The 16,207-nt window shown below is 33.9% G+C and overlaps 1 protein-coding gene across 1 annotated transcript; it reads right to left on the minus strand.

Moving 5' to 3' along the window:
* Positions 1-7,468: 7,468 nt before the first annotated feature.
* Positions 7,469-15,196, minus strand: LOC130641915 (uncharacterized). Its single transcript, XM_057448933.1, has 3 exons — positions 15,142-15,196; positions 8,966-9,040; positions 7,469-8,444 (listed from the first exon to the last, which is right to left on the minus strand). Exons 2-3 carry the CDS (start codon positions 9,002-9,004, stop codon positions 7,479-7,481), a joined length of 1,005 nt encoding a protein of 334 aa, XP_057304916.1. The 5' UTR covers positions 9,005-9,040; positions 15,142-15,196; the 3' UTR covers positions 7,469-7,478.
* Between the last annotated feature and the right edge of the window lie 1,011 nt (positions 15,197-16,207).

Genomic DNA, 16,207 nt, shown 5'->3' on the forward strand with positions numbered 1-16,207 from the left:
CATAAAAAATTTATTATTTATATGTTTTCTTCTTATTAATTAATTCAAAGATTTTTTCATTTATATACATAAAAAAAGGAAAACGATGGTACGGGTGAAGAAGAGAATGAAAACGCTTATGATGGCAATATCTCTTAAAGTGAGGGATGTAACTTTAGTTCTAAAATAAATAGAACGATATACTTCTGACATTTTTTCAGTCATTTTCAGTGACGAAATACAAAAGGAGTTTTCTGGTGTTAAGAGAAATAATTACCATCATAAATTACATTAGAAACACAAAGAAATTTTTCGTAAAATTATGACTTTACGAGTTTTAGCCATTCCCCGCCTGATATGGTTGGGGATAATTCTGCGGTATCGGTTGGCCTTAGGTGCTATATAGTAAAACAACATGAGATATAAGAAAACAGCATGGAAACTAGGGAAAATGGCATAGAAACGAGGGAAAATTGCATTGAGACGAGAGAAAAACGGCGCAGAAACGAGAAGAAAATGCATAAAAATGAGGGAAACAGGGAAACTGGGGGTAATAAAACGAAAGCAGGTGAAACATAACTTAAAGGGAAAACAATACAATTTGAAGTGTGGAGCTACGTCTCAAAATCATGGCGTCTATGATGTATAAATTCCATTCAAGTCAACGTGTGTCGATTAAACTTTTTTTCAATGACGTACGCCTCTTCTCTGTAGCCATCTAAATACATCCGCAGACCGCTACTTCATATCTTCGCCGATTATTATTATCCTCGCAAGACTGGCATACATTAGTCGGCGAAATTGTACTTCGGCTGATGAATTTGTACCATTCTCGGTCCCATTGGTCGACACTGCCTGTGATACGCACGCGGTCAGCATTTACCTGTATTTTTTCTTAGTGTTCGGCAATGTTTAATAACAAGGAGGTGTTAGTAATGAACTTTAAGTGAAGTTTTTTTGTAAACAAGAAGACCGAACAAAAAATGGCGGACGATTTATTATAATGAATAGGCCAGCTAAAATCTTGCATCAACGTTAGGAAGGGTAATTTGAGACATATACTGGAAAAGATACCATTTTTAGTTTTATATGGTAAAACTAAGTTTATCTAGAAAGTTAAATTGATCACCACTTGTCCTTCTACGTCTTGGGGAAATAAGCCAATGTTACAACTCTATGTTTGAGTTTGTTTTCATCAAGATTTTAATATCAAGCCAGCTATGTTCTCTTTAAATCTTATCTTGATGGGCTTATTGAATTATCCATCATATTTAAGAATTACTTTGTTGGCTAAAAATATAGATATGTAGCTATGTAAACATAATGAACTTATTTGATATGCTAAGCAGGCCCATGGATTGTACACTTGTAACACTAAAACGTAAACTTCACTGTACATTTTCTGGCATATCATTGATGATTGCCTTTTTAATGACAAAAGTTCCTTCAAATTTTAACCGTATTTAAATCAGGCCTTGTAAGTGCATTAAAAAGAAGGACTGAAAAATATAGGTGATGAGTCGTAGCAACTATTTAGTCATGTGTCATGCCCTGGCTTATTAAACATAAAGCATAATAAGCCATAATTAAAAAAAAAATTCTGGATCTGAAACTGTTATGCGGTGGTTTTACACAAAAAATGTTGGAATGAGCATAAAATATATGTAAGTTACCTATATACATTGAAAGTTTCAGGATTTAGGTCCTGGGAGACACAGTGTTTTATGTCAGATGTAGCACACACAGATAAACTTTCCTGTGCCCTCTCATGTGTCATTGTCTTCCCCACGAAATGTCTTAAATGTTATTTAGAGAAATGCTTTTATTCTCCATATCACACACTTTAACATCCTGGCCTAAATCTTCATAGATTCTGAAAAAGATTGTGTAATAATCAGACCACTTAAAAAGTCGAGGTACAATAAATTATACCCACTTTATTGCAACAATATAGACAACCTTTTAATAAATATTTACGTATGATTTGCTAATTTTCAATGGCATTTTTCAAAAATAGACACTTTATCATTCATTATTCTTTTGAAAAGCCATATAGAGTTAAAAATGTTTTCTGGCCGTTCACTTTGACGGGTTTTGAACATTTTACATAATTTTTTTTATTTAGTTACCATAATTATGCTCAATGCATACTCATGACACCACAATTTCGCATAATTAGCGCTACTTTTAAGACAAATATCTCTAGAACGGATAAAGATTTTTCAAAAAAATAAAAAGATTTCTAGACAACTTTCAAAGATCTTTCATATGAGCTCAACTTGATTTTTAGCGGGAGGTAACCTTTAAATTGATCACCACTTGTGAGGTGTTTGGTCCTTTTACGATTTGGAAAACAAGCCAATGTTGCAACTCCATGTTTGAGTTTGTTTTCATCAAGAATTTGATAATAAGCCAGCTAAGTTCTCTTCAAATCTTATCTTGATGGGCTAATTGAAATATCCATCTTATTTAACTTATTTGATATGCTAAGCAGGCCCATAGGTTGTACACTTGTAACACTAAAACGTAAACTTCACTGTACATTTTCTGGCATATCATTGATGATTGCCTTTTTAATGACAAAAGTTCCGTCAAATTTTAACCCTATTTAAATCAGGTCTTGTAAGTGCATTAAAAAGAAGGACTGAAAAATATAGGTGCCTAAATATATTAGCACCATAAAGTGGTTGCGGCCTGACTTATCGGAACTATTGTTCGGTACGTGATTGATTGCCGACATTCTGTGACTTTTCCTAATAAAAACATTTTTTTTTAAATTTTATACTTCGCTGGGGGAGTATAACATTCTTCATCAAATTCGTTATCAAATTAATTATTTACCTGGAATGTATCACCATCTGAAGACGTTTCGGATTTATGGCCTGAGCACTTTGCGCCCCTACCTTTTTCGGGGTGCTACACTGGACCAAAAAGTCCGTTAAGAATGTTTTGGTTTGTCTTTCGATTTTAACTTGCGATCGCGTTCTCGAGTTTGTGTTTAAATACTAATTCGCGGCTGGGTGTTTGTATTTTATCTATCGGACCATACCATATTCTCTTCGTAGGCCTCGAGCGTCCCATTGTGACCAGCCTAAGACGATATGGTCTTGAAAGAGTCTCTTACAGAGGTCCTCAATTGTGGTCAGTATTGCCTTCTACCATTAAGAATTGCACCACTCTCAGTACTTTCATTCATCGTCTTAAAGAAAGGGAACATTTTTCTTGTCCGTGTCGTCTCTGTAAAACTTACATTTTCGGGTTGGGGTATATCTAATACAAAATATTCAGTTTTATTTTATTTTATTTTATATCTACATCTTTTTTTTCTGTATATGTATTTTATGTAACTAGTCGATTTTTATTAGCTCAGATGCTATATTATTGTAACTCGAGTATAAATAATTGAAATAAATAAAAATAAAAAAATATTAACGCTAACTCGCAGTGCCGTTTTAAAACAAGAAATGTGTTTCTGCGTATAACACGACTAAAGCAGTATCTATTCTTCAAAATATCACAGCATGTTGACTAAAATATGTAAGGGAGAGAGCTTTACTTACAGCCTCTTTTGATACACTCACCGTACCGACAAGATTTCTGTCACTTGAATGCCACCCACAATCTTTCTATCTAAGTTCTTTTTACAGATGTTTCGTTAGCGACCTATTCGATCTTTTTCGCAAAGGTATTCAAGTTTCGCGAAAATTGGGATTCATGATGAGAATTTATTATTGTACAAATGTTTTTACATTTCAGTTTTGGTCAGTGCTACAATAACTCTGTCAAAGTCATAGAAATGGCCACTGACTGTTTAAGTACATGGTCTATGACTCGCGAAAGAAAAGACAATCCTATCAACAATTTTAATTGCAAGGATAGGGAGATAACATTTTTAAAGTAGTCATTTACCGAATACGTACAAATTTACGCAACTTAGCGTTAAAACGAAAACACGAGGCCGCAGGTTAGGATTTAGACACGAACACAAATGGCGAAATCAGCTACAGCATGTTCCTGAGATGTAGTGAAATGATAACCAATATTTGCCTGGTAATTTCTTTTGTTTACGTTTACAAGAGTATTATAGAGTTTACAAGAGTATTATAGTAATGAAATGGCCCCTATGGGATTTCGTTTAGAGACAATTATAGTTTGTGTGTTTGAGTTGTCCCTTGTGGTGCGCTAATTTGTGTGTGTTAGTCGTGCGTATCGTAGCTGTGCAGTAATTGTTATGTTTTTGTGTCACTTTTGTGTATAAAAAGAGTTGTATTTCTGTGTAAAACAGTTGCTTAGCGTTGTGAACAGCGAGAACAGTTTACTACGGATTTTGAGGATTTGTACTTTATTATTGGAAAGAAACTGTTGAATCTTACAAAATTCTGTCTTTTTATGTGAACCGAACAACAACGCGCAGTAACAGTTTTTATGTCATCAGCTACAAAAAGAAACCGAGCAGCTAAAGAACTGCTCAGCAACTTATATTAAAAGTACAGCTTCAAAATAGTTACAAATTTTTTAAACAGTGTAAAGAAAAAACAGATTTGATAAAATATTAAAAGAAGAATATTACATAATATTACATACGCGTACAAAAAACATGTATGACATTAGTGACTTGAATTTATTTATTCTCATACTGGTCAAAATTTACTAAAATTGCCATTTTTTGCCCACTTTTTTAAGTAAGAACTTTTTACATAAAAAATTATAGATATTAAACAATCGTGAATGCAAACAAAATTACTTTATATGTCACAATCTCAACTCAAAATATACACTGTGTACTTTCTATTTTTAGAGGACACGAAAAAAGGACGAGTAAAAATAATTGGTCAGTGAAAGAGTGGTTCACCGTGCCAAAATTTGTCACTTTTTACTGACTCCAAACAACGGAGGAGAGCATAAAATTGCTTTCAGATTAATTCAATTTAAATAAAACGTAAACTTACAAAAGATGTGTTTAACCCTATTATACCTGGGGGGGGGGGGGCACAAAGTGCCCGCTGCCTTTTTGACTAGGCATAACTTTAGATACACATGTGATTAAGTCCTAAACTTTTATTATAGCTTCTGATGAAAAAAAAAAATTTTTGGAAAAATTTTGTACTTTGCTGGGGGTATTGCATTTTTTGGACGGGGGGGTAAATTTTTTGGAATTTTGAAAACCGTTGACATTCATGTAAGAATGTTATAAGATGTTGTATTGGGTACATAATTATTTATTACATGTATGTTGGTAACCAAGGTGTTGCTAAGGTGATATATGGTTACTAGGGACAAAAAGCAGACCAGAATTGAAGGAAATATCGATCCAGCAAATTGACGTAATTTCGGATCCCAATGACGTCATTATATTGTTTTCCTTACCTCGATTATCTTTAAATGTCCTGTTCTACATATATGTCAAGTTTAATGACATCGTCATCAATTTTTCTGGTAGAACGGGGTCTTTTTATCTTTATCGTTAAAATAAGAAATTTTTTTGGCGAAATGACGTCATTTTTTATCCAAATGACGTCATTAAAATTACTTTTTTCATGTGAAACACATTTTTTGGTATTCATTCCACAAATCTACCAAGAATCAAGGCCATATCATTAGTAACACGCGAGAAATTAAAACGTACTGGAAAATTGGGAAAATGACCATTTTTCACATGTGTGACGTCATTTATAATCCCTATGACGTCATCAAATTATTTTTTTTACCTGGATTGAGTTTGTACTAAGACATTCTCCAACTGAGCCAAGTTTCATCACTTTAGCACAAGTGGTTCAGGATTTATGGCCCGCGGGCACTTTGTGCCCCCCCAGGGTTACAAGCGCCAAAAAAGCTCAGGTATAATAGGGTTAAAAAATTTCTTAAGAATGTCCTAAGAATGTCCTAAGAATATCAAATACGTAAAAAAATTAACAAAAATCGTTAAAATGATAGCTTTTTACATTTTCGTGGATACCTTCCGTATTACTTCACTAGGCTGGTACACCTCGGTATTACTTCACTGGACTGGTACACCTCGGTATTCTCGCGGGGTTACAAACGCCAAAAAAGCTCAGGTATAATAGGGTTAAAAAATGACGTAATTATGACGTAATTTTTTTCTTGTTCAAAACCTTTTTTTTAAAGAAAAAATGAAAAGGTAAAATTGTCGTTTGGTTCATAAAAATATATCCGCTACGTCCAGTGTTAGTATCGTGTTCGCTATGACGGTGCCGTATTTGCTATGTCGTTGTCGTGTTAGCTATGTCTGTGTCGTGTTTGCTATGTAGAGATCTTAAGCTTTGACCGTAATAGTCATCCTTGAAAAGTGTTCGTTATTAACCGGTATCCGCATATCAGGGTATAGACAAAAATGCTTCCTCGATTAAAAGTGTATAATTTAAAAAACAAAACCTTAAATCAAATTTTCAGTCTTTCTTTTGTGGACAGTGCAGTACAAGCGTAACATAACAAGCAAAACATAAAAGGTTTCATCAGCTGATAGGTTTATAAACTCTGCAACAACCTTTCATCAAAACTATTGGTCTACTGCATCAAGCAGTTAATTTTTTCCAAAAATATTGTCCCAAAAACTAAGGAAAACTCCGTATATGTTTTTATCCCAGAATCTCTTTATTGCGGCAATCCAGCGTTCTATAAATGACTTTGTCTGCTCTTCGCGCTTTCGTTTGCACTTCTGTAGGATATCTTTATACTCGTCATCAAAATTGAATTCAGACAAGTTCTCAGCTGTGATTTTTTCTAATCTCTGCTGTAATAACTGTCGTTCTTCTTCCGCCTTGTCTACTGGAAATCCATCTTTTTCTTTAAAACTCTCCAACTCTGTCACAGCTTTCTTCATTGTTTGAAGGCAACGCAACTTTGTTCTTTTTTCGTCACTATCAACACTCTTTTCTTCCGACTCAATTAAGTTGTTGATATACTGCAGTTTGCTTTTGTTGGAATTTCGAAGACTTATTGAATCAATTTGACGCGAACATTCCTCCGCAGTGAAAAGCAAGTGTATTAATTCTAAGTTTGCCGCATTATAATCATTAATTAATCCTTCTAAAACTTTTTGTTTGGAATTTTTTTCTTCTAAGCGTGTTTTATATTGTTGATAGACCTCCTGGAGTACAATCTCTTTCTTCTTTTTATGCATGGCATATTTAAATTTACCGACTTCGTGTGATGCACTTTTGCAACTGTAGCAAACAGAACAACCGCTTTTATCTATCATGGAGCAGTGACCGGTGTCTGCTCTACAAACTTCATCACATGGAAAGTGACAAGTTGTCTTGCATTTAGTGCAATTCGATGCTTTCGCTTGTGTTTTTTCTTTTTCTTTCTGCGATGATATCACAGTGATAATGTCACTTTTAGTGGTTTGAATGTCAACATTTATGTCTTTAGTATACCTAATGATTTCACCAATTTCCATGTACGTGTTTAAACTTTTCGTTATTTTCAATGAAATCTGTTGCAACAAAGCGCCAAACTTTTCACGCATTGTTAGATTTTCAATTGTTGCTGTTAATTTCATTGGAGATATTACTTCCAACTTTTTCTGAAAATACAGCAGCGTTATTAATAAGAAAACGTTGCGATAAATTCCGTAAGACTTTATCTGTTTTAATTACATCAAGTGCCGGCGATGCTTGTCCATCAGAAAATGTCAGAAACAAATTTAAATTGTTTTTTGCATTCTCACCGAAAAGCTGTAATGTCATATCAGTGCAATATCTGTTTTCTATAGTCGCTCTTGAATCAGAAGATTTAATTGCATAGCATATACTAGCTAACTCCTCATTTGCGAAAACATCTTTGGATTTCAAAAGACTGAGTATTTGTTCAGTAATTGCTTCATCTCTTTCAACACCGCGCGTATCTCCATAACCTGGTGTATCCACTATCGTCAACGTATATGGAGTACGAAAACCCTCTTGATGGTGGAGTGTGTAGGCAGTAGTGGTAGCTGTTTTGCTCTGTCCATGTGATGTGTTATCGCCCTCATTATTTTCGTTAGCCAAAACGAATCTAAAGTCATGCGAGTAGCACACTCCAAACACGTGATTGGCTATTGTGTTAACCAATGATGTTTTGCCAGAGCCAGTTATGCCTACTATTAGCACAATTAATCTTTTAATGCTATCATTTTTCTCACCGACTTCAAAATGTCTGAAATTTTGGTAAACTTTCTTCTTAGAGTTTAATTTATAAAATTCCAGACCTGATTGGATATTAACCTTCAATGAACTTTTTTTCATTCTCTGCACGAATTTAGAAGTCGCGTCTATTTCTAAGATCTTTTTCACTTTATTCAACTGAACTAATTGGTATACTAATATAGCCAACCCAGCCATCAACAACGCATTAATTACAACGGGAAGAGATATATAAAACACTAGAAGAGCCAAAAGCATACCGATTACCAGTGTGCCGCCGTCAAGATTGACATTAACCCCATCACGCTGAATCCCCACAATCTAAATGAAAAAGTTTTCTGAATTTAAAATGTTTCACTAAAATATCTTATTCGTTTATTGATTTCTCAAGACAGGATAATACAATTTTATTTTTAGAACTTTCAGTATGTGGCTCTAGTAAATGTAGTTCAAAGAGATCATTAGTATGTTTAGCATGTTGTGAGCGAAACTATGTCTTATAGGTAAACTGTAAATACTTTAATTGATGAAATTTCCCGCGCAGAACCGTTGGTTGCACAAAAATACTAATTTCATGCGCTTCCTGCTGCTCGAAAATTTGATGCGCGGAATATTTCTTTGTGTAGAAGCTGCGTGTATAACGAGAGTCTCATAATACTTTATAATCATTAAATTAATGGCCGTAAAATTAAGTGGCGCAAATGCGAGGTTATTGAACCTTTCGAGCGTCAAACAATCATATATACAAAACGATTACGCGAAAATTAAATGTACGAAATTAAAACTAGCGCGAAAAATTAAAGCGGTCTAATGAACCCAAAAGAAGATAAATATGAACTCACCCCTCCTTCTTCCACACCGACGGCATTCATAATAGGCATATTAGCAAATATTTTTTGAACTACTTTTTATGAAGTCTAAATGAGAATAATTAAGGTTATTGCTGTAATTAGAACAAATTCAAAACTTAAATTAAAACAGTAACTGTAGTAGAACGAATGTGATTACTGACAAACGAACGAAACATGTATTGTCTCTTTGGCGTCTATTTATAACTAACAAAAATATGCACACATGATAAAATATATAAAAGTGGTCCAAGTACAAAAAATAAAAAATAGAAGTCTGGGTACAATTTGTACCGAACGTTTACAACGTGCTATATTATTACATAACCGAAAGAATTTTAGACAAGGCCTGGAAAACCAAGGAAAATTGGCGAAAAGCATTATCTTGAATTCTCAATATTGAAATCTTTAAGGTTACCTCCTGCGAAAAATCAAGTTGAGCAAATGTGAAAGATCTTCGAAAGTTCTCTAGAAATCTTTTTATTTTTTTGAAAAATTCTTATCCGTTCTCGAGATATTTGTCTTAGAAGTTGCGCTAATTATGCGAAATTATGACGTCATGAGTTAGCGTTAAGCATTATTATGGTAACTACGTATTGAAATTTATGTAAAATGCGTCAAAGTGAACGGCCAGAAAACATTTTTAGCTCTATATGGCTTGTCAAAAATGGTAAATATAACACCCTCGCAGAGCATACTCATGACATCATGCTATATTAGTGAATCTTCTTAGTCCAAATTCTAAAGAACCAATCAAGAATTTTTAAAAAAATATTCAAAATCCTAGATAACCTTTCAAGCTCTTTCATATGCAATTAACTTTATTTTTCGCAGGAGGTAACCCTAAACTACAACACCTTTATTTTTTAGTTAACCAATCAAATTGCATGAAAACTTGATAAATAAGAAATTACTAATGTACTCTCTTGGTAAACTAATTAAAATAGAAGAGAAACAAAAATAAATTTGGGAACATTTACCACTTTTTTCAAATTATTAACACCCCTATGTACCAAAACTCTAGAAAACCCCGTATTTGCTAAAACCAGTAACAACCTAAACCACCTGAAACCACCTGAAACACTCTGAAACTACCTGAAACCACCTGAAACAACCTGAAACAACCTGAAACAACCTAAAATCACCTGAAAAAACCTGAAATCACCTGAAACAACCTGAAACCAGCTGAAATTAGCTGAAATTAGGAGAAACCACCTTGCCCCATTCCCACAATCTCAACTTAACCGTCTGCGTAAGTATTGAACAATAAAAAAACTTAATTTGGTTTGCTGAAGCAATTTTAACGGTTGACTTTCGAACGTTAACCAAATTAACGATCTCTTCGTCATGAAAAAAGTCCAGATAGTAAAAGCAAGGAAAATCAAAGCGAAGAAGTAGAGTGGAGTTGAATAGCATATTAAAATGGTTAAAAGTAGAAAAGTTAAGTTAAAGGCAAGAATTTCAAGTCTCTTAAAAATTCTTAAAGTTTTATATTTTCCCGCTTTTGTTTGTTTACATAAAGAACTTTTACATAATTAATGTTGCCCTGCTGCGCAACTAATAGAAAATTCAAAATGCTACACTAAGCTGTTACGTACCAAACCATATTGCTGGTCCAACGGAAAACTCTGGTTTGTTGAGCTCATCTTATAATCTTTACATTCATATTCTGTTGTATCAGATAACTTATAATCCTAATTTATATAGTCATATCTACTTTTTCTTTTTTACTTTCTTTTTTAAATATGTTTTACTATAAGCATAAATTGCTAGCTAGCTAGCTATTAGCCAGGAGACCCAGCATAATTTTTATTACCACAAATCGGAATAGTTAAGGTGGGAAAAATTACGCTGGGTTTCAAAAGATTTTTCTGCGGTCCGAATTCTGACCGCGCTTTTTGTTTGGTTAATTTTATTTTTCTTTGCTCACGTGGTCAATATCGGGAAATCTTTTGTTTTAAGCGAGAATGGTTTCACTCACCTGAACAAATATAAATAATTCTTGTATTTAGGAGGGTAACATTTGACCACGCCGGCTTTGTGCTAATTGGTTGATTGTAATTCGGGGTTTGCAGTGAGGTGGATTTAAATTTTATGGATTTGCTCTGACTTTTTTTTCCGTCTAAGCTTTCGTTTGAGAGAAACTGAATTAGATATACTCGAAGAAAGCTTAGTTAAGTAGGCTAGCTAGCTATATACCTAGCTAAGTCTCCCCAGTTTAACTTTATTTATCAACTGGCTGTCTTAGCTAACCTAAGAGTTATGTTGTTGTTTTTCTTATTTATCTATTTAAGGCAATCTTAATTAGGTATCTGTTTTGAGCATGAAATTTAGAAGATGTAACAAGCCACCAAATCTTCCAAAGACTCACTAAACTTTTTTTGATAATGCGATGACATTTTTATGCTCATATATATTTTCATAGCTAGTATATTTTTTCTCACATTTCGTGTAGCTTTCATGGAAGGGGGGGACTGCATGCAATACCAAGTTTGTGTGTGTGTTAAATGTGCTTATTTTTATTGCTTTGTTGCATTTCCTGTTGAACGTGAGCCTGCATGTAAAATGCCAATATAACAGAGTTCTGTTGACATTTTGGGAGAAAATTTAGGTTTTCAACATTTTGAGTTAGAGTTTTGCAGCGAGGGTGGTATATAGCTGTCCATTTATATAGTTCGTGTTGCAAATTGCTGTTTATTTTAATTTTGTGTAAAGTTTTGTGGAAATGGACCACATGCAATATACTGAAAAAACGTTTTTTTGCAGAAGTGTACTGCACTGTAAACTGTTGCGTATAAGCTGATGTTTTTTTATATTTTGTGTTCATAAAGTTGTTGGGGATAACAGTATGTGATGACATTTTTGTTGGAAGAAGATTCCACGGTTTCACGTTTTTGCTTTTGTTTGTGAACCGATGAACATCAAACGAAAGCAAAACACGTTTTTATACTCGTTTGTATTGGCAAACATTTTTGAGATCCAGTTTCGGTGATAAAATTATTCTTAATTGTGAATTGTTTCTCATTCTTTTATTATGCGAATTCTCAATGTAATGTCCATCACACAATTGAATAAAGAAAGGATGTTCTCCTTCATCGATATGATTTCATGTTTTTTGCAAACATTTTGCGAAAAAATAGTTATCAACGGGAAAGTGACAATGCATCAAATATGTTTCAAAACACCCAAGTTTTTTATGAAGACTGCTTGATCGTTTGAGAAAATGCATTTCTATTGTTGTTGTTTTTCTTGACGAGAAATATTTATTTTTATTAAAAAAAGCGTTTACATTTTGCATTTGGTTTTATTAATGTTCTCATAAATTTACCTTCGAAAAAGTTCCTCTGGAATTTTGTTGGTATCGCAACAGCAGTAAGGAAAACTGTGGTAAATATTTGCTATCGCTCGACGAAAAATTTGAATCGTAATTATTTTGGTTTGCGTAAAGGTACTGTCCGATTAAAAATCAACTAAAATTTTGACAAAAAATTCTTATTTGTAACTAATTTCTATAAAAGAATTAAATAATTATTTGTTTTCTTTCCTAACACCAACTGAACAACATCTCATTCTTGTTTACAAAAAAGCATGCGGTCTCTCGCTTCGATTGTTTATATGGATGGTGGATAGGCACTAAAGCGAGGCTGAAATAATATGTCGCGTGTGACGTATTTACTTGGAGCGCGCCGAAGTGACCAAAATATATAAAACGTGGGCCAGGCTGATATTTTATTATATGTTTAAAAATTTTGGTAATTTTACCCCCTGAATTGTGAAAGACCGCTTTTTATGAATTATTCATATGGAATTAAAAAATCGAAGGCGAGAGATGTGTCTAGACCTTAAGGTAAACACACACTGTGCTAATTCTGTACGAACCTAAGTAAGAAGCATTCCGCTAATAAAACTTGAAGTTCAATATGACTTTAGCCTTAGGGTTGCATAGTTGTTTCCAGCTACTCTAAAGCCAACCAATCAATAATTAAAAATTAGTTTCCTCTTTACTAGATGTCCCGCCACAGAGAGATTAGACTGAGGTCGCACATTCAGTAAGGTTGAGAGGCAGAATAATGTCGTGGTGCGCTGTTGTGAATTGCACTAACAACAGTCGAAAAAAACAGGATAAATTTTTTTTTTCGCTGCCCAAAGATCCCAAAAAAATCTTCCGTATAAGGAAAAACCAAAAGTCAGAGAAATATCTGAACGGAGGAAAGAAAAGGATGTTAAGGAGGTGAGTGGGGGCTGGTAACTAGGTGGTCGTTCAAAATCTCTCTGTCATGGAGTGCCACCAAAGATGTCCACAGCGTACTCTTCAATAAAACCACCGCTCGGAATTCTTCGTGTTCCGTAATACATTTTTTATCTGAAAAATATTACAATATTACTCAATCACACTCGCATCTAAAAATTACTCATGAAGGAGTAGAAAATATTATACCATGTAATTGAAAATATTTATTAGAGTCCAGTCTTTTTCAGGAGAGGCGTGCGATCGCACGCGCACGCCTTGGCACACGCCTAAATCGTTAAATCACACGCCTGAAAAATAAATATTGAGTTTGACTAGTCAGACAAAACGTCCGATAGATTTCCGTCTTGGTCGGACACTTTTAGATCTCAGAAATTATTGAATAGTCCTGGTCCTTTTAATCCCACGAGCAAGCTTATTTTATAGCAACCTGACCATCCTAGCTAATTCACCGACATTTTATCATGGATTTAATTGTAGATAATTTCTTCATTTGACAAAATAATTGAAAACCATAGCAGGTCCGAATTCAATGGATTTTTTATTTATGCCTGTAAATTCCGGCTCGAATTACGCGCAGGTCTGGGCACTAGCGAAGCGCTTGTAGGGACAAATTTTTATATCCCCCGCAGAGCGCAAGGCATTTGCTAGGGAAAACATGCAGCACGCAGAGAATTATTCACTTTTTCCTTTGTATTTTAACTTTTTAAACTGGTGCGATATATTGATTTTACAATTATTTAAAGGAAGGATACTCAGTATTGAGATAAGAGTGTATATTATGAAAGTTCAAGACCTAAACTTGGTTATTAATTGCTTCAAGTTGTGGGTACACTCATCATATGAAAAGTTGGCAGTCAAAAGAGAAAGAAACCTTATTTTTGGTAGCTAGTTACATCACAAGTTTTTACTATTACTATTGTCTTAAAAATATCACAGTGCTGATCAAAGAGGAATTGCTAGCATGTCATTCAAGATTTATATAGCTACTAGTACAGCAAAATGATGTAGCTCATTAAACAAATACCTACTAGCTAGCTATAATATTAAAATACAATTCCAAAAGTTCTTATTTTGTGTTTGCTAGAAACTTTATTTACCTAACCAGGGCTGGGCTACCTACATTTTTATACATCAAATTAAAAATTGTCAAAGCTGGCTGTATCTGTGTCGATGTAGTTTTTCTTAGCTAGGGGTCACACTGCTGGGTCACTCATATACCGTAGCCTTATTCGTACAGTAATCAGATATATAGGTGGGCAAGTGCCCAGATGCTAAAAATAGGATCATAAAAACTCATTTCTAATATCACTCGACTTCAAGAAACATCAAACAATGCAGTTCGAACACCAACTTAACCTTAAAAATTGCTACGCCTCAATTTTGCATTGGAATAATTTTAATCTGTAAAGTACAAAGTTTCAACCGCTGTAAAAATTAAAATAATATACTGTGGTTAAAATAAACAAATTTATTGGAAAATAACTGTTTAAACAAATCTAGTGACTTTAACTGTTTTCGTCAAATATTTTCGGTTGCCAATTTTGCAGAATTGTGCAAAACATGTGCAAGATTTAAAAATATTTCTGTAGCTAGTGATAATTACTCATGTTCTGTCTGTGAGCAAAGAACCAGCTTTTCGTTGTTAAACATGGGGAATAAGGCAGAATTTTTCACAGAATAAATTGTTGTGATTTTGTTAAACTTGTGTATACTTGATTTCAAGTAACAAAAAATTGTGCTGTAAAATAAAAATTAAAAACTTCAACGTCATATCCCGTCTGAGTCTGAAGCCAAATTTCCTAGTTCTTCTAAAAAATGTCTGTAAAGAAATAAACAGAACCTTCTTAGTTTTTAGCCAAATCTCATAAACTAGGTTGTAGATGGCCGATTGATTACAAAAAAAATATTTTATACTTACATTTATATATCACAGCATTACTTACTTACATTTCGAACAACATCTCCAAATGAAAGTAGGAAGCTAACATTCTGCATAAATAATTTCTCTCCTCCTGCGTGTGTTTTTCATGAATAGGGGGGAGAAAGGTGTATGTAAAATATAATTTCTAGAACACTATGGTTGTGTCATTTAAAAAATTAAAGAACGACGATATAATTTCATTACATGTAAATAAACATAACAAGAATTATTTTTGGTTTATTATCCCTCTACTTTTTTCTTAACTTGAAAATAACTGCGCAATTCCTCCCCGCGAGTCTAATCATCTTCTCGTATTTGTTTTTTTTTATCCAAAAAAGGACGTTTATGACACGATGTAAGAGAAATTAAATGCCAATCAAGAGGTAAACAGACAATATAACAGGGGGTCCCTATCAAAGAAAAACCTGGAATATTGTTAAAGAACAGAACAATCCTAAATGCCAATGCTTATTGCAACCGCGGATTCTCGAGGTAGCGAAATTTATCAACACTGAAAAGAGCATTGCAATCTCGTTTCCAGTCTCTTGTTGTTCCCTTTTTTTAATAAGCATAACGCATATCCCGGCCTCTAGTGGATTTTTTAGGCGTAATGTCCAGTTGTGGTGAATCCTTCTTATGAGTATTTTAGTTCCAGAAACTTTTCAACATGTTCACACGCAATAATACCACCATACTGTTTGGACTTGTCTTTGTACGTTTAGTTTTGTTGATGTTTTTTTTCTTAAATTAAAAACGTGACCATTTCATCTTATCCAATAAGGTAACGATTTCCAAATCTCCAATAAGCATAACGTGAGCATACTCTGCTAAGCACGTCTGCCCGATTTTGAATTTTCACTGGCTTATAAAGAAAACCCGTAATTAAGGCTTTGTTTTCATCAAAATCCGTAAAGTTTTGTACACCAGTTTCCACACGACGTAACATGTAATGAAGAATTTATTTCATATTTTTTGTTACAGTCAACCGAATAGCATAAGCTAACCGGCTGATCACATGAAACCGGCTGTCCTGGCGGAACCTGATAAGTTTATTTAGGGCAAG

The sequence above is a fragment of the Hydractinia symbiolongicarpus genome, chromosome 4 (genome assembly GCF_029227915.1).
Source record: "Hydractinia symbiolongicarpus strain clone_291-10 chromosome 4, HSymV2.1, whole genome shotgun sequence".
Classification (NCBI taxonomy): Eukaryota; Metazoa; Cnidaria; class Hydrozoa; order Anthoathecata; family Hydractiniidae; genus Hydractinia; species Hydractinia symbiolongicarpus.

Coding starts and splice junctions, on each gene's coding strand:
- LOC130641915 (XM_057448933.1), bottom strand. CDS start 9,004: ATGCCTATTATGAATGCCGTCGGTGTGGAAGAAGGAGGG. Junction 8,445..8,965: donor TCGGTGTGGAAGAAGGAGGG/GTGAGTTCATAT, acceptor TTTTTCATTTAG/ATTGTGGGGATTCAGCGTGA.